This window comes from Peromyscus leucopus, chromosome 11, assembly GCF_004664715.2.
Source record: "Peromyscus leucopus breed LL Stock chromosome 11, UCI_PerLeu_2.1, whole genome shotgun sequence".
In the NCBI taxonomy this organism is placed as follows: domain Eukaryota; kingdom Metazoa; phylum Chordata; class Mammalia; order Rodentia; family Cricetidae; genus Peromyscus; species Peromyscus leucopus.
Window position 1 is genome coordinate 56,442,250 of NC_051072.1, and position 21,370 is coordinate 56,463,619.

Sequence of the window (21,370 nt, forward strand, 5' to 3'; positions counted from 1 at the left end):
TGGAATTCTTAAGGGTACCGTGCAGTTATAGTATGTCATTTGTAGGTTTGGTCCATTCTGTTCTGTTTTCATGGCATTATTTGAAGAGATGTAAAAATGGTGTTTATGGCTATTTCTTACAAAGTTATGCTTTTAAAGACTTTTTTTTAAAACAAAAATTGACCAGTTACATTTTTGATTAAGTAACAAAATTATTACAATGATTTCTTGAATTTGTAAAATGGTTTGTCTGTTTCTGCCAGTATTTGGGGGTTGTCTTCTCTGTTCCTCTCATTTATGTTGACTGCAATGTTGTCTGTTGTTTTAGATTATAAACGAAGAATAAGAACCTGAGTGGTACATGCCGTGTGTCCACATAAGAGATCTTGTGTGTGTGGTTATTTTGTGGTGGAGACATAAGTATAAACAAGTTATCTTTCTCTCAGTCCTGAGTGTCCTTGGAGCTTATCTCCTCTGCTTGGCAGACTGTATTCAGTGTCAGGCTGTTGTTTAATTGGACTTTGTAATGGAACTTTAAAACCAGTCCTTAGAATTTCCTTATTCAGAAGAAATTTCATTAAAAACAGAAAAACGGAGGCTTCTGATAGCTTGTGCAGGGGATTATTTCAGGAGTTCCCTGAAGTTGTGTGTAGAGAGCCACATACAAGGGCTGCATAAAGGGCAGAAGCGGAAAGCGGAGAGACCCTCTCATGCGTCATGGCGCAGGCGTCCTAGTCTGGCTGTGTAAGCACCTCTGTCGTCTTAGATCATGGATTCCTATACCAGACAGGTCTGGAGCAGCCTCGCTTCTCTTAGGTCAGCCACTCTGACTTTATGTGGCTGGATCAGTGGGTCTAACTTCAGCGTGCATGAGAACTCCTGAGGCTGAGCTCCACAGTGCGTATGTACGAGGAGTGAGCAGAGCCAACAGAATATAGAACCCCCTGGAGGTAATTATAGCATGTCATTGTTGAATTTTAGAGATATTAAATTAGAATATTAATCTATATAATTCTAAATTATATAGCCTGGAGATAATTATAGCATGTTATTGTTGAGTATTAGAGATGTAAATAGAAAACACCACCTTTAACAGTGAACATTCCTGTGAAGGTAACACAGTTATTCCTAAATCAGTTATTACATATCTAGTCAAATCTCAGTAAAAGTTTTTGTGAAAAGCTAAGATCAACTGGAAATTTGTCAGGAAAGTCAGAGGCCCAAGAGTGCACAAGCTTTCGGAGAGCAAGGTGAGGGTCTCTTGGCTACCCCGATCATACACACACAGAGACCTGTAGTGTGAGATACAGGTGAACAGAAAGATCAGTGGGGTGAGTTGAGCAGGGTCACCCTAGAGGGGTGTGAAATAGGTAGTGGAGGGAGGGAGGGTCATGATTGGTAAGAACTGATGGAATGCTCTGTGACTATATCTGATTGTTAATAATTATATGGAGATTCAAATTGTGTTTCTAACCTCACGCTATCTACAAAAAAAGTTCAAATAAATTGTATGTGAAAACAAGTATCACTTTTAGTAGAAGATGTAAGAATTAATGGAGTACTTGGATGCATTTACAAGTGAATAAAGTATGCCTGTGTAAATCTTAGAAGTATAGCATTATGTCCCAAAGCAAATTGTGCAGATTTAGCAAAACAGCCCTCAGGACATTATAAGCACGGGCCAGTGCACACGCTGCAGAGCCTAGGAGTACACTAAACTCACCATAGTGTTCGTGTCCTAAGGTGCTAGAGGAATGTGACTAGAGGAATGTGACTACCGCTGTGTCTGACATTTTATTATTTTAAAATAAAAGTGTTCGAACATACTGTATAATGAACTGTTAACACTGAGTGAATACCAAACAATGAGGAACTGGTTGAATAAATTGCAGCAACATGGGCTGGAGAGATGGCTTAGTGGTTAAGAGCACTGGCTGCTCTTCCAGAGGACCTAGGTTCAATTCCCAGCACTCACATGGCAGCTCAAAACTGTCTGTAACTCCAGTTCCAGGGGTTCCCACACCCTCACACAGACAAAATACCAATGCATACATAAAATGAAAATTAATAAATTATTTTAAAAATTGCAGCAACATATTATGATATATTTTCCACCATTCAAAAGAATGAGTTAAAGACAAGTCATAGACATATGAAGAGATTTTAAAGAAATAATGCCTAGGAAAACAAGATGGGTAGTCATATCATTTGTTTATAATATGGTGAAGGATAGATTATAGAAGTCTGTGGTATGTGTTTGTGTCTGGTCAGATGAACAGTAGACTGTGCAGGGGTCCATCTGGGCTGTGTGAGGTGATAGCAGCCATCCAGTTATGGGAGTCAGAAAAGATGATGAGGGAGGGAGTCAGGGAAAATGGGAAATGAGCTATCCAATATGGATGATGGGATTTTGTTTATTTATGAAAGCTTCTAGTCATATTTTAAAAGGTTACTTAGCTACGTAAGAGTGAGAACTGACCTGAGGAGAATTGACTGTATATAGTTGACTGGTGGCTGGGATGAAACTGGACTTAGAACAAAGCCAGCCAGGCAGAGGTGCTCCCCAAAGAAAGAACTACTCAGTGTTTTGTTTGCTAGAATTTCTAAACAATTCATGTGATCAAATTAAAATGCTTTTTACATTTTCTCCATTAATATTTAGAGTTCAGTTGCCTCTGATTTCAGCGAGTTCTTTTTGATAATCAATATGAAGTAGTTAGTGTGCTAGGTGTTATAAAATGCCAGTAGAGAAAATACCAGGAGCAGCTGAGATACTTTATGAAATGAGAATGCTTTGCAGATGAAGTTGGAGGCTTATTCTCACCCTGTTCTCGACATATGCTGAAGACAGTAAGGAATGAGTCTGCCTTTTGTTGTTGTTCTTCAAGACTGATGCCTTAATATATATAATTCAAGATAATGGGTAATTCTTTGAAATTTCAATTTTTTCTTTTCAGTTCGCGGGATGACAGAATTCGAGTAGAAAGGATGGATAACACTTATTTTGAATACAGCCACGCTTTCCAGGCAGTTACCGAGTTTTATGCCAAAGAGGTGGCTGACAGCAGGGGTGAGTATTTTATTCACATTAGCCATACATATGTCCTCAATTGCCCCGACACCGGATGTGGATAAAGGCATGAGTGTGGCTTTCAGTGTAATGACAAGTAGGAAGTGAGTAGAAATATGTGGGAGCACCCGAGGGCAAACCTCCTGTTCATGGGCTCATCTAGAAGGCCGCTGCAGCTGAGCCTGCTTGGCACATGGTTGTTCACCCAGCACTGAGGAGGCTGAGGTGAGGAGGAAGGTTTCTAGTGCCAGCCTCACCTGGTTTAGTGGACAAAACCCAGTCTCATCAGAAAAGAGCAAAATAAAACAGCCACAGCAAGAAAAACACCCTAATAACACGTGGACACCACTGTAATATTTCCCTTTTTACTGGTGACTGTTCCGTCACCTGCTGGCCTGTTTAGACAAATGCTTTTAATGGAGTGAAAATGGAGTTAATGGTGTAGTTGGCCAACCCTTCCTTCTCCATCTTCAAAGATGACTTGTGTCATTGCTTTAAAGAGTGTTTGGTAAATATTCTGATAAAATCTGGCATTTTGAAAGGGTGGTTAGCAGAATTATAGTGCCAGCACATTAGTGAGCAGACTCAGTATGTGTGGTGACCATTACATGGCTAATTCCCATCTGCTGTCACATGTAGGGTGTGGTGTTGTGTGACCATTACATGGTTAATTCCCATTTGCTGTCACATTAGGGTGTGGTGTTGTGTGACCGTTACATGGTTAATTCCCATCTGCTGTCACATGTAGGGTGTGATGTTGTGTGACCATTGCATGGTTATTTCCCATCTGCTGTCACATGTAGGGTGTGGTGTTGCGTGCACTCTTGTTCCTGTCAGTCTAGGCTGTGTCAGGTGACAAGGTGAAAAGGGACTTGTTCTCGCAGGACAGACTTGTCCTCTCTCCACCCCATTGCACCCCACAGGGAGGAAATCTGTCCGTCTGTGCCATGCACTGTGGAGCATTTGCTATCCCCCTGTCTCCAGCCCCTGAGTAAGCCTTACTGTCTTGTCATTTCTCACCGTCAAGGCATCATCGTCTGGTTTCATATGCCTTTAAATCAAGTTTAATGAATGTCTGAGCCCGTCTCCCACTGCTGAAAGCGGTATGAACCAGCATCAAGGGTTCATCTTAGGTTCAGTTGAACACATAAGACACCAGAATCCTTTCTGAGCCTCAGATTGACTTAAAGGTGGTGGATGGAAAGCAGCCTCCCTGCCAGCCACGTGTCCTCTTAGTGTGAGCCATGCTCGCAGCAGCCTTAGGGAAGTCCATGGCACCAGTGGTCTTAAGTTTTCTTTCCCTGGGTGGCAACTTACATGTGAGGGACAGAGGCTCATCTGTGGGTATGAGGTGTCCTGGTTTAGAAGATCCATGCCCTTCAGGAATCTTTGGATGAGCTCTGTAAGGAACATGCCGGATTGTAAGAGTCATTGCCCTCAAGGAAGGGCAATACTTTCTGAGCCAGATATAATGCACCGACTTCGGATAATTTTAACTGGAGACAGCATGATCTCCCAACATTGCATTTCTAAGAAATAGAACTGAAAGTTTAAAGTGAGTTCTCAGTTGTAGGACAAGGGCTGATCTTCAGTTTTCACAGCCTAGGGCAGTGGTTCTCACCCTTCCCATTGCCGAGACCCTTTAATGCAGTTCTTCATGTAGTGGTGACCCCCAACCATAACATTATTTTCATTGCTGCTTCACAACTGTAAGTTTGCTACTGCTATGAATCATAATGTAAACATCTGTATTTTCTGATGGTCTTAGGCGACCCTTGTGAAAGGGTCATTCCACCCCCAAAGGGGTCATGACCCACAGGTTGAAAAACACTGCCCTAGTTTTTATGAACAGCTTTAGTTAAGTAATGAACATTACATTAGTGATATACAAAGGTCATGTTGTAATACTTTTTAATTTCTGTAAAAGACGTCAAACAACACAGTTGTGTATAAAGAAAAATGGAGACGGTCCTGTCCTTGTCACTTGTCTATCAAGGGGCTGTCATTGACAGTTTGGTATCATCCTTAAGAATTGTCTTTGAATGAACCTACTGTGTCCGTGTAGCATTCACAGTTAGCATGTAAGGTGGTGAGAAACACTAAGCAGGAAGTAAGGTAGAGAAGAGGGGTGAACTTTTAACAGGATAGCAAAGGAAAGCCTTGCTGAGAAGATGACGTGTGAGAGACGTGGACAGAGAATAAGGAGTTGGGAGGGAAAGCCTTCTAGACACGCAGAGCAGTGGTGTTTCCCACAGAGGCAGCAGTGAGCACAGAAGAGCTAACAGCACACAGTACTGGCTGTGGTAAGGGAAAGCAGAGTCTGCACACTGGACAGGGTGGCCGAGGGCAGAAGGTGAGGAACGAGCTTGCCATTAGAAGACACGGAAGACAGATCCCGGAGGGCCTGGGGGTTTCAGACTTGATGATAACGACCGCTGAGTTGGGGGATGTTGGGTCAGACTTGATGGTAACGACCGCTGAGTTGGGGGATGTTGGGTCAGACTTGATGGTAACGACCGCTGAGTTGGGGGATGTTGGGCTATTGAGGGCCTGGGGGTTTCAGACTTGATGGTAACGACCGCTGAGTTGGGGGATGTTGGGTCAGACTTGATGGTAACGACCGCTGAGTTGGGGGATGTTGGGCTACTTTGAGTGAAGTTGTCTAATGGTCTCATATCCATGTTAAAAAGAATTCCTCTGGTTGCGTTATGAATACTCGATAGGGTGCAGGATGGAGCAGGTGACTGGATGGAATATTCATGGGAGCTGTTGTAATATTCATGGGGAGGGATGAGGCTGGCTGCACATGTCTCTGCCCAAGGCTGTAGTGATGCGCTATGAACAGCCTTCATGATAGTGAGGTAGCTGCTGGTTATTCTCTCAAGGGAGGCATATCATAGTCTGGATTTACCAAGATTTGTTTAATCATTGCCCTATGGATATTGATTTGGGTTGATTATAATTTTTTTTTTACTGTTGTAAATATTTGTCAATTTACCTTCTTATAATGCACATCCTTGACATATAGGTCAGATTATTTATAGTGAAAGTATTTAAACATTTTTCTGATTTGAAAAAAATATGTTATTTTCAAAAAATGATTTAGTCTATCAAGAAATGTCTTTTTTTTTTTTGCCCATGTCACAAGTTGTTTATTTGTAATCACCATTTGGTTCCAAAATGCCTTCCTAGTATACATGATATAAATTATTATTTTTATAGATGAGATTTGCTTAATGTGTTCTTATTAGGAGTAATAATATTGAGGACACATATTTTGTTTTTAGGCTCTCAGAGTTTCTCTGGTGTCATTAACTTGGAGAAGCCTGTAATCTGCTCCTTGGCTGCCATAATAAGATATCTCAAGGAATTTAACCTGGAAAAGATGCTGTCCAAACCAGAGTAAGTAATGTCTTGCAAGCTTTAAAAAAAAAAAAGGATGGGAGGATAATATTTTATTACAGTTAAAATATTTTATATGACACATTTAGTGGGTGTCTTGGTTGCTGTTCTATTGCTGAGAAGATACCATGGCCAAGGCAACTCTTATAAAAGAAAACATTTAATTGGGGGCTTGCTTACAGTTTCATAATGTTAGTCCTATGAAATATAAAATATTATCATCATGGCAGGGAGCATGGCAGCACACAGGCAGGCATGGTGCTGGAGAAGGAGCTGAGAACTTTACATCCCGATCCACAGGCAGCAGGCTGAGAGAGACACTGGAGTCTGGTGTGGGCTATTGAAACCTCAAAGCTCACCCTCAGTGACACACCTCCTCCAACAAGGCCACACCTCCTAACCCTTCTAATCTTCTAATAGATCTGCTCCCTGGTGACCAAGCATTTGAATATATGAGCCTATGGGGGCCATTTCATTCAAACTACCACAGTAGGGATTATACTCAGAGGCTTACCTCTAGAGTACAAGGATGAACTGCCTTGTACTGTTGCTGGAATAATAAAAATAGCTATTAATTATACTGTCAAATTGTGTTTGTTATAGATATGTGATAAATTATTCTCCCTATAAAACTGCACTTTGACCAGATTAAGAGTCAGTATTACAAAGGATGAATAAATTTTCATCTTTTTTGGAGGCTGGGGACACACCTCAGAGTTCAAGCACTTGCCACTCAGGCAATTGGACCAAGAGTTCATATTTTCAGAACTGATGTGAATGCCAGGTGGGTCTCTACATCCATGTGCACACTCAGCTGCACACACACATGACCTCACACACATGAAAACTTGTTACATACCTGCATACCACACATGCATATACATGAAAAGAAGAAAAGACAAAAAATTTAAAAAGCTTCAAATTTTCTTATTCTAGGTTTCAGTTATTTCATAGACCACAAAGTTGGAGATTAAAGTGGCCAGCTACTTTAGAGAGATTTTTGTAAAAGTGATCAAGTTTGTACATTTTAGAAATTTCAAACCTGATAACCAGCATTCAAGGAAAACACCATCTTAATAACCAGTGTGCAAATGAAGGCCTTGGTAACTCTCATGCCTTTATATATGCACCTGCACCAGCTTGTCAGTGGCTCGGTCAGGACTCGTCGTTACAGATCCTGCGTGAGCGAGCACCTTCACGTACTGCACCTTCACCAGCTTGTCGGTGGCTCGGTCAGGAATCAGTGTTACAGATTCTGCATGAGCAAGCTCCTTCCCATTCTGCAGAGGTGGTGGAGCAGATGGGAGCTAGCTCAGTAAAATAGCATTATCTGAAGTTTGTAACAAAGAAATTACTGTGGAGAGTGGAAGAAGAGCAGGTTCCTTGGGAATCTTGTGGTGGTTTTGGTGTGTGTTTTAATAAAATAAACCATCATTTCCCTGGAATGCTTTGTTTTATTTACACCACCTAAATGTCTACCAAGAGGAAAGTAGATTCATTGTGTCAGATTTGTGCAGAGTAATGTAAAACCATGAAAATGACCTGCATGATTCAGCATTAAAATCTTTATGAACAGTGAATCAAGACTAAGATCAGACTGAAGAAAAAAAGCACACATTTTTATTATATGAAGTTAGAAGCTTCTAGAACAAAATAGAACATATTTAAGGACAGTAGTGAGAAATGGATGGGGTTGATGAACAATTTCAGATAGTGATTTTTTTCCCCCATGGAGGAGGAAGGAAAACAAGGCTTTGCAGAGGAAATAGTGTAGTGAGGTTGTAATTGATTCACTTTTTAAGTCTGTGTATAGATTATTCTGTACATGTGCAGTAATGACTTTTCATCACTGGGCCTACCATGCCTGAAAGAACTTTGGTTCCCAGCCTTAGAGGTGTCAGTCTGTCATGGTGGGGAGGGGGTAGAGGAGCAGTTCACATCATGGCATGGGGGCCTACACCCTCAACCAGCCCACCTCCTTCCCTGCATCATATTCTGAACACATCCAGGGTTAGTCTGCTCACTAGGCTGGAACTTCCCTAGCCTAGTCTTTGGAAGCACCATTGCGAACACTCATAAGGGGCCTTTATATATCCCAAGCAGCCCAGTCAGCTTGACAGTTAAGATTAACCATTCCATGTTTTAGTGTGGCTGCAAGGTTGTGTTTTTTAAAAGGTTTGAAGCTTAGGATTAGAGCTCATTAGACTGTACTCTAAGCTCCAAAGACAGACTTACGGAGTAGATCATTTGTGTGGCTGACCCTTTGGTCTCTTGGAGAGTAGGTGACAAGGCACCGACCATCAGATTTGCACAGCAGGGGCCTGTGAATGGAGCAGACACCGGATGAGGACACTTGTGTTGTAAACCGGGCTCGGGTGTGTTTGGGAGTAGATGAATATGCTCTCTCATATTTAGTTGGAAGTAACAGCAGCTCTAAGTAATAAAACATGAACTTTGTGTACTAAACTTTGAAAAGCTTCATTTTGAATTGTATGGTGGATCTTTGCATTAAATCGAATGAAGCTGAGTTTTCCCTTTGCATTTATGTGGTTAGTAGTGTGACATTTTCTCTGTATGTACTTGGAGGCACCTTTGTGAAGTGATCAGGGAACAGTGACTAAGTGTACCTCTAATTGTTTGCCTTTTCAGTGATTCTATACTACGAAAGACAGAAAAGATGTAAAGAGCTTTAAAGTGACAGGCCCTCCCTTGGGTACACCCCCACAACTCTTTGTAGGCAGACAGTAAAGACAGGATTAATGGAGAAGGCATTGCTCTCTCAAGGTGGACTTGACTCACCGTTGCTGAAATGTCACTGGAAAGCAAGATTAACATGTAAAGATGGTGACCAAGCTGGTCCTGTTTTGCTTAAACATGAAATGCAGTCGAGGTGTTCCCCAGGTGGCAGGTGGCTGCCCTCGGAGGGTCGTCCTGAAAGTGTAATTCTATGGCTTTATGCTTTGGAAGAAGAAAGTCACCGAAGCAAGGACAGGCACTCCTCTCCTTGGACATAGAATTCAGTTGTGTCACTTTGCAATCTTACGTTGCTGAACTTGTGAGCTTTCTCTTCAAGAGCTAGGCTATCAGGGAAAAATTAACTTGAACTTGAAAACAGATATTGCTGCGTCTCGTAGAGACCTTGATATGCATTCACCGGAAGGTCACTGTGCCTTTACAACAGAGTTTTAGGTGGTATAAAAAAACCAAACAAACCTAAACCAACCATCTTAGGAATTGTTTATAAGCACAGGTGAAATGGGGTTTTGTTAAGTAACACAATTTTTGAAGTTACAGAATTGTTTTGAGAATTTAAGTAGGTTTGTTCTAGAGCAAGACAGCATAGTAGTGTAGAGAGACTGTAATACTAGAGAGTTTTTACTATAGTTTGGATGCTGAATGTCCCCAAAGGCCCATGTTTTAAGAGTTTGGTCCCAAGTCTGTATTGTTGGGAGGTGATGTAACCTTCATGAAATAGGACTCAGTGGAGGGAGAGTATCAGGGGTGCGCTTCTGAAGAGGATATTGGGATCCTGGCTCTGGCTCTGTCCTTGCTCCCTAGTCCTGCCACGAGGCCCAAGTGTCGTGGAGCCATGCGACTGTGCTGATGCCTCTGAGACCGTGAGCACACTCAACCTTTCCTATGCATTTTGCCACAGCAGTGTAAAGCTGCCTGATATAGTTGTGACAGAATTCGATGATCACTAAATTCTTAAATTCTGAAGGAATTGGCTTTTTTTTTTTTTTGAATTGGCTTTTTTATTGTTGGAAATGCATTTGTTTCCATATTTGGTAGCTCTTATTTAAGATCTGTTTGGTTAGAACTTCAAGTAGAATAAGAATGAATGTAACAGAAGTCAAAGTCTGTATTCTGAAAACTATAAAAATGGTTGAAAAGAGTAAAGAGCACCAAAATAAGAGGAAAGGCTTCCCAGGTTCATAGACTGGAAGACAATGCCAGGGAGATCAGCTCCCTGGCCATCTATAAACTCAGGGCAGTCACTGTCAAAGCCCATGCTTTGGAGGACTCTCCACACTGATTCCCATAGTGCTGTAGCAGTGTACGCCCCACCAGCCGTGGAGAAGGGCCTGCTCTGCATCCTTGCCAGCATTTGTCCCATTGGTTTTCTTAATCTTAGCCATTTTAACTGGGGTGTGATGAAATCTCGAGGTAGTTTTAACTTACACTGCCCTGATTGCTAAGCATGTTGACCACTTTAAATGGTATTTCTGAGCCATTTTTTTTTCTTCTTTTGAGAACCCTGTTTACATCTAACCCCACCCGTTTTTGATTGGGTTGTTTGTTTTCTCAATACTTTGTACATTCTGGTTATTAATCCTGTATGTGATGTATAGCTGGCAATAGTTTTCCCATTCTACGGATTCCTCACTGAACCTGGTGGGGGCGGGGCGGGGTGGAAGAGGGGCGGAGCTGGGTATCTGCCTTTGTTTCCCTCTTTTATAGGTTTATTGGTGGCATCAAGGAAATGTCAGTTAGTTGTTTGCTTAGTTATGAATCAAGGAGAAGTGAAAGGCCAATGAAACAGGTTTTAGTCTCCTGTGCATCTTAAAATCCACAAATTATTAACAGGCCCAAAGTTGGATACATGATGAATGGATTGACTCCAAAAACCATAGAGATCTTTTGCTCTTTCATATGTGACATAGTAGAGTGTTTTGATTTCTGTTTCTATTTTAAAGTAGTATTTGAATTTGCTCTCTGTAGTTGATTGGCCATTCACGGGAGGTATGTGTTTTTGACTACTCTTCAGAAAGATGGGCTTCTCTTCCCAGCCCCCAGAAAGTAGAGTAGGAGTAATAAAGCCCCTCACATTCCCTCAGCAAGTTTTGTCAAGTTTATTTTCCCCCTCTTTTAAAGCTTGAGGACAGAGAACACCCTGTATATTTCTGTTGCTGAAATATTAATGAAATCTTTTCCCATATGGCTCATAGGATTTCTCTCCAGATTCACACAGCATGAACTCTGGCTGGATATTGCTTATGAGGTTCCTATCAAAGCACACAAACTTTGGCATCTTCTATGAGTATAAATAATTCAGAATTGCTTGAATATTTTAGACCAGTGATCATATACTATGTATTGTTGAGTACCTGAGGATGCTAGCAGATAGAATCTTCAAAATGTATACAGTTCCCCATGGAAATAGGCAGAGGCAAGAAGGAAATTATTATTGTTACTATTTTGCATTTGGAAGGGATAGTCCAAGCTCCACTCTAGAGTTCTTACCCCCAAATTTGAGAAGTCCTCAATGGTTGAGGATTGCCTACTGGTTGATAACTTATTTACGTCAGTGGAGCTGTCAGCTTAATGAATCACCTCTTTACTGTGTCCAGTTTGGAATTTAGATGTCTTGTTAGAACAAAAAGAAAAACAGTGACACAGGGCTCATGGCCAGCCAATCAAACACAATTACATGTATAATAACCTCATCAATACTGTGTTTAAAGCATTGTGAACTAACACAGCCAATTTGGTGGTTCATCTCCTGGTTTCTTTTTTCTTATTGTTGGTACTGAAAGCATCCAGCAGTTATATGCAGATGCAGTCTCCAAGCCTCCTTCCTGATCCCTTGTCCAGACCAAATTCAGCCACATTTGTAGAGATTTGTTGGCAGTTAGGCACTCAGAAAGTTCTCCAAATTTCAAGTTCTTTTACTTTTTTTTGTTTTCTGACAACATTTTACTTAAGTGGTTCCTTTGTATGTCAGATGGTAGGAGCAGCATTTCACTGTTAGGATCAGGATAGTTGGTGGACCAGAGGATGCTTCTAGACTCCTAAGCTTCAAACATCATCTCTCTGGGTATAGACCTTGAGCTCATGGGATTATTACATTGAGCATGTGAGGGGGTGGGCAGCTGAGGAATATTTTTGAATCATTTATACATTTTCATTTGACTTTTTATCCACCAGTCCAAATTTATTTCTCGTTCTTTGTGTTGAGTGATGGAGCCACCGAAGATGCTGCATTATAGCTTCTTTAAACAGAGTCTGTCTGTCTCATGCCAACTCCATAACCCCCCAGATTCGAATTACCAGTCTCTTCCTTCTGGATGTGGTGCCATTGACAGGGGACGCTCTCAGGAGGCGAAGAGGCCGTTTAGTGCTTTAATAAAAGAGGCCCATGGACCCCTAGCCACACTGTGAGGAACAGACCTTTGCAGACTCAAGATTTGTTGGCTCCTTGGTCTTTAACTTCCAGGCCCCAGAACTGTGAGCAGTAAATTTCTCTTGTTTACAGATTGCCAAGCCTAAGGTATTTCGTTATAGCAATCCACATGACTAGAGTAGTAACTAAGTACCTGTTTAGGATCTGTGTCTGACTAGGGTACCCACGTGTTAACTGATCAGTGCTCAGATGTAGTTAGTTTAGCCTGTCAGGAGCAGGAACCATCACAGCTGGCTCCGCTTCTATACAGATGAGTAGCTGTTAGATACCATGGCAGAATCAGGCTGCCAGCCCTCCTGATTTGGATCTTTGACTGAATTTGCATGAACACCTGTTGCTATACAGTCAAACACTGCCTAATTGATTCTTCCTGTAAATGATGTTTTATAGTTTATAACTGTGCTTGGGGGCTTCAGAGACATTTCTGGGGCTTTATGACTCAGGGAAAACAAGCCTAAAGCAGTTTTCTTTAGGAAGGTGGGGGACAGTCACTAAGCAGCTATGGTTCCCTGTCTGTGGTAGCAGAAGATGAGTGGGCTTAAACTGGGAATCCTTGCCTCCAGGGAGCTCGCGTCCATTAAGGATGGTGCAGTTCCAGTCCACTTTACAGTATTTTAAGAAAGTTAACAGCTCTGAGGCGGGAGGAAAGGCCACACACGTGTGCTGTCAGTCAGTTTCAGGGTTGTTGCCCTCGGATCATTAACGAGTTCTCATCCTTTGAAAGGCAGAGTAAACTTCCCATAGGTAAATTGCTCCTAGGATGTGGTAAGTTATTTTTCTTATCCAGGGCCCTTGGCCTTGGTTGGAGGAATCTTCTAGAAGCAAAGAGGTCCTTTCATGAGCACTGCCAGCTTGGGCTCTGATTGTACATTCTCTGTAATCCTGGGAGAGGGCTTGTTTCTGTAGGTGGATGGAAATTGGAGTTTACTTAAACCTCCTTACCCTCAGAAGTGCTCTTAGGATGTGGTGTAAACACGAACACATTCCTTCTATGACTTTAATGACTCGACATGACGTTTCTCCCCTTGAAAGTAAGCCATCAGTAGTAAGGCGTGGTGGCACTTGTTTGTAGTCACAGTGCTTGGGTGGCAGAGGCAGGAGGATCATGAATTCAAGTCCAGGTTGAGCTACATAGTGAAAGTGATATAAAAAACAACCAAAGCAAGCCACCAATCACTAGTTCTGTCTAACGCTGTTGGATTAGCTGGTAAGGAAAATTGAGTTACTGTATTAGTAATGTGTTGATTAATACTTTTTTGTGTGAATTAGAATTGTACATGTGTTTTAAAATCAGTTATCAAGGCTAATTTGAAATTAATAAATTTTTCTGGGAGTTGCAGGAACATAAGGAGTGTATGAATCCTTTAACTGTGTTTAAAGAAATCACTTTTGCTACTTTTCTGTTTTACACTCACTAAACATCAGCTGCATTAATATGTATTGTTAATTATAGAGGAAAAAACATTTTAAAGTTTTTACTAAGATATTCTCATGCTGGAGAACAAGGGAGGTCTTAGGTGTGTTGACTTGTGTAGTTAATTGCATAGTTTTGTGTGAAGAAACCACCATGTCCTCCACGAGTGTTAAAAGTCTACTTGTTTCTGTTCTTGGAGATGGGACCACACGTGCAACATTGTCCCCTTTCCTGCCTTTCTGTGTTCTCAGTGTCACAGCGGTGACGTCAGTGAAGACAGGATCCTGCAGCCTCGCGTCTTGTTCCTTTTGGGTTGATTTCCAATGAAAATGCTGATTTTTGTTGAGTATTCTTGCATTTTTTCTAGTTCCTAATTAAAATGTCTGTGCTCACCTGTGGGCTTGTTACATTTCGTCTTTTTCAGGCATTTTAAACAGCTGTCAAGTGGAATGGAATTCATGAGAATTAACGGAACAACGTTGAGGAATCTGGAAATCCTGCAGAATCAGGTCAGGATGACGCAAAGGCTAGTTGACTAAAAATGACTTGTAGTAAGCAAAGAAGGAAAGATTGGAGTGAGGGAGCATCCTGTTTTAAGAGTGCAGCCTGTCTGTCACCTGGTGTTACTTATGACGTTGGTACCACTTGGGGTGGGCAGGCTGTTGTTTTCAGTAATTGAAGGACATTGCATTCTGATGTTTCTACAGCAAATATTTCTTAGAATGGGTGTTGTCTTTGAAGATTAATATGAAGGGTTTGTCTTCATCCAGTTGATAAGTGTTTTTTCCTACACACATTTAACTTCTTGGTAATGCCTGCACTCTTGTTTCATTATTTGCATATGAGACAAGTTACTGTGATGCTTAGCTTGACTTGTGAGATGCATGGGATCCCACCTCACAAGCTCTCATTACTACTTACTTGCCCTTTATCAATAATTTAAGACCACAATGGAAACATTTAGATTGTTGCTATTATTCACTTTTAAGTTCTTACTGGGAAAACTGGAATATAAACCAGTGTTCTAACAAAATCTCAAAGAAACAAAGTGTAATTCCAGGTAAATTCTAGATTACTCGGTGAAGGAGTGGAGAGTCTTCTATAAGAAGTGTTTTCAAGCCTGTCCAAATACTCATCACTGCATTCATGTAAATACTGGTTTATTTTCTTGAATCTTGTTTCCTCATCTTCTCATCTGTCCCGTGTAGTCCAGCTCTTTTTTATTGAGGAACATTTTTGTCTGTCTGTCCTGTAATGGAGGTGCTGTGACCCCTGAATCCTGCTGTAGGTGGCTCTCCCTAGCTCTTCCCACCAGCCCTTGATAGCAAACAGGAAGCAGGATGAAAGCTTGTTCTGTGGCTGGAGGAGTTCCCCACAGAGCCTGTGGACATGGCCCTCGTTTCTCCTTGTTCCTGTCACATCGCAAGCAGACCTATGAGAGTCACTTCTCAAATCCAGTTCCCAAGGCAGTCACCTGTCACCGTCCAGGTCGGGATGTGGGGTCTAGTGGACACAGAGACTGAGAACTACTGTCCACTCTTATTTTTTTTTTTTTTTTTGGTTTTTCGAGACAGGGTTTCTCTGTGTAGCTTTGTGCCTTTCCTGGAACTCACTTGGTAGCCCAGGCTGGCCTCGAACTCACAGAGATCCGCCTGCCTCTGCCTCCCGAGTGCTGGGATTAAAGGCGTGCGCCACCACCGCCCGGCTACTGTCCACTCTTTACCTCTGCAGCCTGCTGTGGCCTCATCAACAGAGGCTTCAGGGTAGTTTATTGACGGTTAACCCAAGGCTGCACACTCCTTTGTGTATGTAGGATCTATCCATGCTTTCCCTTGTGTGAATGGGTGCCTCTTCCTTCCCCGCACATTAAATGAGCACTTCTTAGGAGGAACACGTTATGCTGGGCATGTGCCATATTTAAAATCAGGGCTGAGGATGCTTGGTGGTAGGACAGTTGCCTGGCATGCAGAAGCCCTCTGTTCAGTGACTCCGCTGAACACCACTAGGATAGATGGACTAACTAGAGCACATCAACAGCGACACAAATAGAATACTGCACATATTGTAATCTCTAATTGTCTCATTAATAGAACTTGTTTTCTGATCTCTTTCAGACTGATATGAAGACCAGAGGAAGTCTGCTCTGGGTTTTAGACCACACTAAGACCTCATTTGGGAGGAGGCAGTTAAAGAAGTGGGTGACCCGGCCACTGCTTAAATTAAGGTGAGAGGAATTGGTGTGGGTGTTTAAACTGTGAATAAAAAATTGTGAAACTGAAAGTATATTAGCTTCTTTGAAACGAAAGTGACCATTGGCTAATAACATCACAGTCTTAAAGGTACAAGAATCATATTTTATAACTGACAGCGGACTGTCTAATAGTACTGAGAGCCAACCCCATCCCCCACAGCAGTCAAGAGCAAGCCTGCTCACGGATCGGAAGCTAGGGGCGTTGTTGGGGATAATCTGGTTGGTTTGGCAGCAGCAGTGAGGGTGTACTGAGGGAAGGGGGAGAAACGGCTGGTGCCTTCTGTGGAGGACGTCGAAGGCGAGACTTTGAAGGCGCTAGCTAAGGAGAGCTGACGTGGCTGTGGTCAGAGCTGGCCTTGCTGTGGAGGGGACTACACGGCATTGCTGATAAGGCTCTCACCATTGTGGAGCAGTGCTGAGGGCCTGAGCTGAAGAAGGACAGTTTACTGCTGTGGTAGCCGATGTGAAGGTCCTTCTGGGAAGGTACTTGAGACCAGTTCCTCCGCCGGCTGTCCAGTGTCTGCACGTCAGAATGTTCTGGGATCTTCATTGCAATGCTTGGGTCTAGCCCCACATATTGGGATCGATTGGTCTGTGTTCTGGCTGGGAGCTAGAGTTCTTAGGTTCCCCAGATGACGATGTGGGAACTCCTTGGAACTGTTTCATCTGTTCACCTACAAATCGCATAGTTTCATTTTTCTATATGGCTAGATCAAAGTATTGTATGTGTGAACCACGTTTTCATGTCTGGTCATCGGGCTGCTTGTATTCCCTTACTGTTGTGAATACAGCAGCAGTGAACATGATGTGCTGGTATCTGTGTTGTGGGGGACCAACTCGGGGTACCCTTGAGTAGGGAGAAGTGAGAAATATTAGCTAGAAAGAGAAACCTAGACGATGAGAGGAAAGACACAGGATAGCCTTGGGAGGGCCTGGGTCAAAACCCACCAGCCCAGAACTTTATTCAAAAGGGCTTTTTACAACAATGCCAAGGGGTGGGGCAAAAGATCTCTCCCTTGCTAGATACAGCCAAGTGTAGATCCTTCCAGACACCTGGTACTCAGGCCCGTGGTCTAATCATCCTCTTATGCAGTCCTGCTGGGTAAAGCCACTAGGAAACCTCAGTGGACTCCAACACTGTGGTGTGATGGACTGTCTTTTGAGTGTTGCCAGAATTGGTACAACTGGGTCATATGGTAGTTTTATTTCTAGTTTTTTAAGAACCTCTAGACTTATTTCTAAAGTGGCTGTACCAGTTTATACTCCATGCCAGCATTTTTGGTCATTCGTGTTCTTTATGAAAGGAGAAATGAAAACTTTTCCATGCATTTTTTTTTTATTTTGTAAAAGTGAAACAAAAAAAATTTGCAAAAATTTAAAAATCGTGCTGCTGCTGCACCCTTGGCACCATCAGTAATCTGGTGAAAGCCCGTCTGTGTAGAAGGACTCCATTCACTTCCTCGTTTTGGACAGCTTTGACAACAGTCATAAATTGTCCCACCTGCAGGCTCCGAGGCTGGCAGAAAGGAGGCTGCAAGTTCAGGCCATCCCTTGTGGGATCTGTCTAGGTCCATTCTGGATCCCGTACTTCTTGTTTCTTTTACTTGAAGCTACAGTCAAGGATATTAGGAGAACTGCAAACTGTACTGATGGATAGATAGTGTCCTGGTCGCCCCTTTTCAGATCATCGTTCAGATATCATCACTAACTACCGGGTGCTGGCTGTATGGGTGGACAAAATGTCCTCTTTTATGAATGAGCTAAGCTAGAGTAAGGCCTGAGAACTTAAGAGGTTCAGTGTCACATTCCTGTTGACTAAGAAGTGCATGTTAACTTATCTTTTAGCACTAAAAGTAATATGTTGGTTAGAGAAGGCAGCCCCTAACAAAAGGACCCCCAAATTTAGGGGTTCTAACGGAGTGAAAGTTATGCATTTATTTATTCATTACATAAAAAATCCAAGGTCTTTCCATACATTAAAGAAAAAAAAATCTGTGGACTTTCTGAATTAGAGCAGATAGAATCGTGATCACACAGCTGTTTAAGAGTGCCATCTGACTTCCCAGGTCACCCTGGACAGTGCCGTTAAGATAAGGGGCAGGGTGGGGGTGGGGGAGAAGGGGCCATGTGTTCCCACCTCACTGGCCAGAGTGCTTTCTGATAGTCACCTCTCTGCATGGAGAGCTGACACACTGCTTGTTTGTCAAGGAAAAAATGGAACATGTGCTGATCACCCGGCAGTCCACTGCCAGACAGGACCGCCCGGCAGTCCACTGCCAGAGAGGGCTTCCACCCGCTCCTATTGTTTCAACTCCATACTACATGTTAGGAAATTACCTTAAAGCTTTGAATCTTCTCCTAAATTGAAGTTTAAAAATAGGGTGAAGGGCTGGAGAGATGGCTCAGCGGTTAAGAGCACTGGCTGCTCTTCCTGAAGTCCTGAGTTCAATTCCCAGCACCCACATGGTGGCTCACAACCATCTGTATCAGATCTGGTGCCCTCTTCCGCCCTGCCGGCGTACATGCAGACAGAACACTGTATACATAATAAAGGAATAAATCTTTAAAAAAAAATGGGATGAAATATTTGCCTCTTGTCACTGTCCCGACTTGCCCAGGTCCCATCTCATAACCCCAGTTATTACTATTTTCTGTATCCTGAAGACTGTTTGCTTTACCAAATGAACAAGCAAGTGTGACCAGTCTGTATCCATTATTCCCTGTGGCATAGCCAGGTGGGGAGACACACAACACCCTTACTCTGTCCTTTCCTTCAGTGGGATGAGATGGTTAGTCATTTGTGTTGTCCAGTGCCAGTGACTAAGTGTTGTTCCAGGTCTCAAGGAGTTTCTAATCCTGTGTGGAAAGGGGTAATCTACCAGCAAGGAGAGGGAATGCACGTAACAGAGACTTTGAGCTAAATACAACCGCCTTTATACACTGAACGGCTCTGTACATCTAGAAAGTGAAGAATGCGTTCACATTTCAAAGTCAATTTTAGAAAGCTGTGTGAGGATTAAGTATGCTAAGTTTATGCTCTACTTAAACTAAAAATTAAAGGAATGGAAACTGTTAGGATTAGCTCCTTGGCTACATTTCCATGTGGTTTTTGTAAAGCAGAGAGTACATTTTCATGGTGGTTAATTCTCTTGAATAATTAAATGGCTCTTATTTTGGCAAACCCATATGTCTGGAGTATTAATGACTGTGTTTCTAATTTATTACCCTGGCTTAAATGACGAGGTAATAGAATGTTACATATTTCCTTCCCCTTAATATCGAATTTGTATTAAGAAAACTAAGTGCCCCTTTTAACTCTGTAGAACTACTGGAAGTTGACATTACCCGAGGCCCTGTTAATATTGCCATGGTTTCCCACACTCCATGCCAACACCACTCTCACGGGGCTCATGGTTGGTTACTAAACCCAGTGGGATCAATTATTCTCATACATGTTGGGGGTGCATACCTGAGAGCCGTGATTGACTGCTACTGACCTCACACCTATGTCCTCTGACCTTTGGAGGTGAGTCAGGGACAATGTGACAATTGCTGTCAAGACAAGAGTGAGCCTAGGGACTGAAGCTAGTGTCTGCCCCTGCAGGGCACGAGGATTAACCAGCCCCACTGGCAGGCCAGGCCCAGGAACCTAGGGTCCACCTCTGCTTTGTTATCCAGGCTCAGCGCCCTTGTGACCTGGGTCTCAGGCAGTGTTCCCTGACGCAGAGAAGGCAGAACAAGGAGGATGTAGAGGCTCTAGATCTTTCTTCAGCCCTGTGCTTTTGCTAGTGGGGATTTTCAGGGTGTTTATCCTCATGGTGTCAGAGGAGGATTTCCTGGTTTGTGACTTAATTATGACAAAGCTTCTCTATGTGTTTTATTGTGGAAATGCTGTCTGTTAACACTGCCTGCTTCTCTCCACTCCTATAGCTATGACCTTAGGTTCAGTCCCTCCCTGTGGCTTGCCTGGGTTCTGAAGCAGCTTTCTAACTGACCCTCAGCCACTGTCTCGCCCACCAGCCTGGGTTCTCGATTTAGCGTCATGGCTGCTGTGTGGCCTGCACTGCTTTTAGGCCACAGTGCTGCTCTGGCCTGCTCCCACATTTCCCCAGTCACTTGTTTATAGTTCTTCATCTAGAAAAATGGTATCCCCAGGAAGTCCTCCCTGACCCCTGAAAGGAATTCTATTTACAAACAACAACAAATGAGATGAACATGGAGAAGGTTGGGGAGAGGTTAAAAATGATGGTCATCATTCCATTTCTTTTTCAAACTGACTCCTAAAACTAGATGCACCTTGGTGTGTTCCATTGTACCTGAATCGTAACACATGTATAATTTCATTTTTATCATATTATTGTTAATTAAATTCCCCCCCCAACCCTTTATGGAAAAGGGTTGAAAAGTATATATTTAACATTTGCTGCTGTGACACCTCCTACCTTCTGTGTTGTTACTTTCCAGGTACTCTAAGATTATTCGTTAGGTGACTGAGTGGGGTGTGTGAAAGACAAAGCTAAGTAGGTCAGTGTAATAATACTTAAATCCTAGCAAAGGACTTCTTGCTTCTCATAGAAGGCTATTTGTTTTTAAAGATTTATTTCTTTTAGTGTGTGTGTGTGTGTGTGTGTGTGTGTGTGTGTGTGTGTGTGTACCATGTGAGTGCCTGGTGCCCTTGGAGATTGAAGAGAGCATCAGACCATCTGAACTGAAGTTATGCATGGTTGTGAGCCATGAGGATGCTGGGAATCGATTCTAGGTTCTCTGAAAGAAACACAAATGCATGTAACTACTGAGCTTTTTCTCCACCCCCAAGAAGGCTATTTAAATACTCACCTTAGCCATATCACGTGACCAGGACATTAAGTTCAGTGTTCTAACTGAACTTAGTTTTCATCATCCAGACTTAAAGCAAACCTTTTAGTGAGAAACAAGCAGTAACAACCAAAGCAAATGCCCCAACCATGAGTTCATGTTTCACCTCTTGTTTTCCCCAGGTACCCACATATTTAAATTGCAGGGACAGCTTCACAGGAAGTAATCGGTGGGTTCCAGCTCCATCATAGCAGT

General features: G+C 42.6%; 1 protein-coding gene across 7 annotated transcripts in view; it reads left to right on the forward strand.

The window, feature by feature from the left end:
- Window positions 1-2,883: 2,883 nt before the first annotated feature.
- Msh3 (mutS homolog 3) overlaps window positions 2,884-21,370 on the forward strand; it is an 87,979-nt gene continuing 69,492 nt past the window's right edge. For 2 of the 7 annotated variants that reach the window (XM_028891035.2, XM_037209512.1), the window contains exons 1-4: window positions 2,884-3,049; window positions 6,337-6,451; window positions 14,474-14,558; window positions 16,164-16,273. In XM_028891035.2, the coding sequence (XP_028746868.1) occupies window positions 2,899-3,049; window positions 6,337-6,451; window positions 14,474-14,558; window positions 16,164-16,273 (461 nt within the window). In that variant the 5' untranslated portion in view covers window positions 2,884-2,898. The remainder of the gene's footprint in view (window positions 3,050-6,336; window positions 6,452-14,473; window positions 14,559-16,163; window positions 16,274-21,370) is intronic. The other 5 variants (XM_037209513.1, XM_037209518.1, XM_037209514.1 and 2 more) reach the window with 3 other exon arrangements.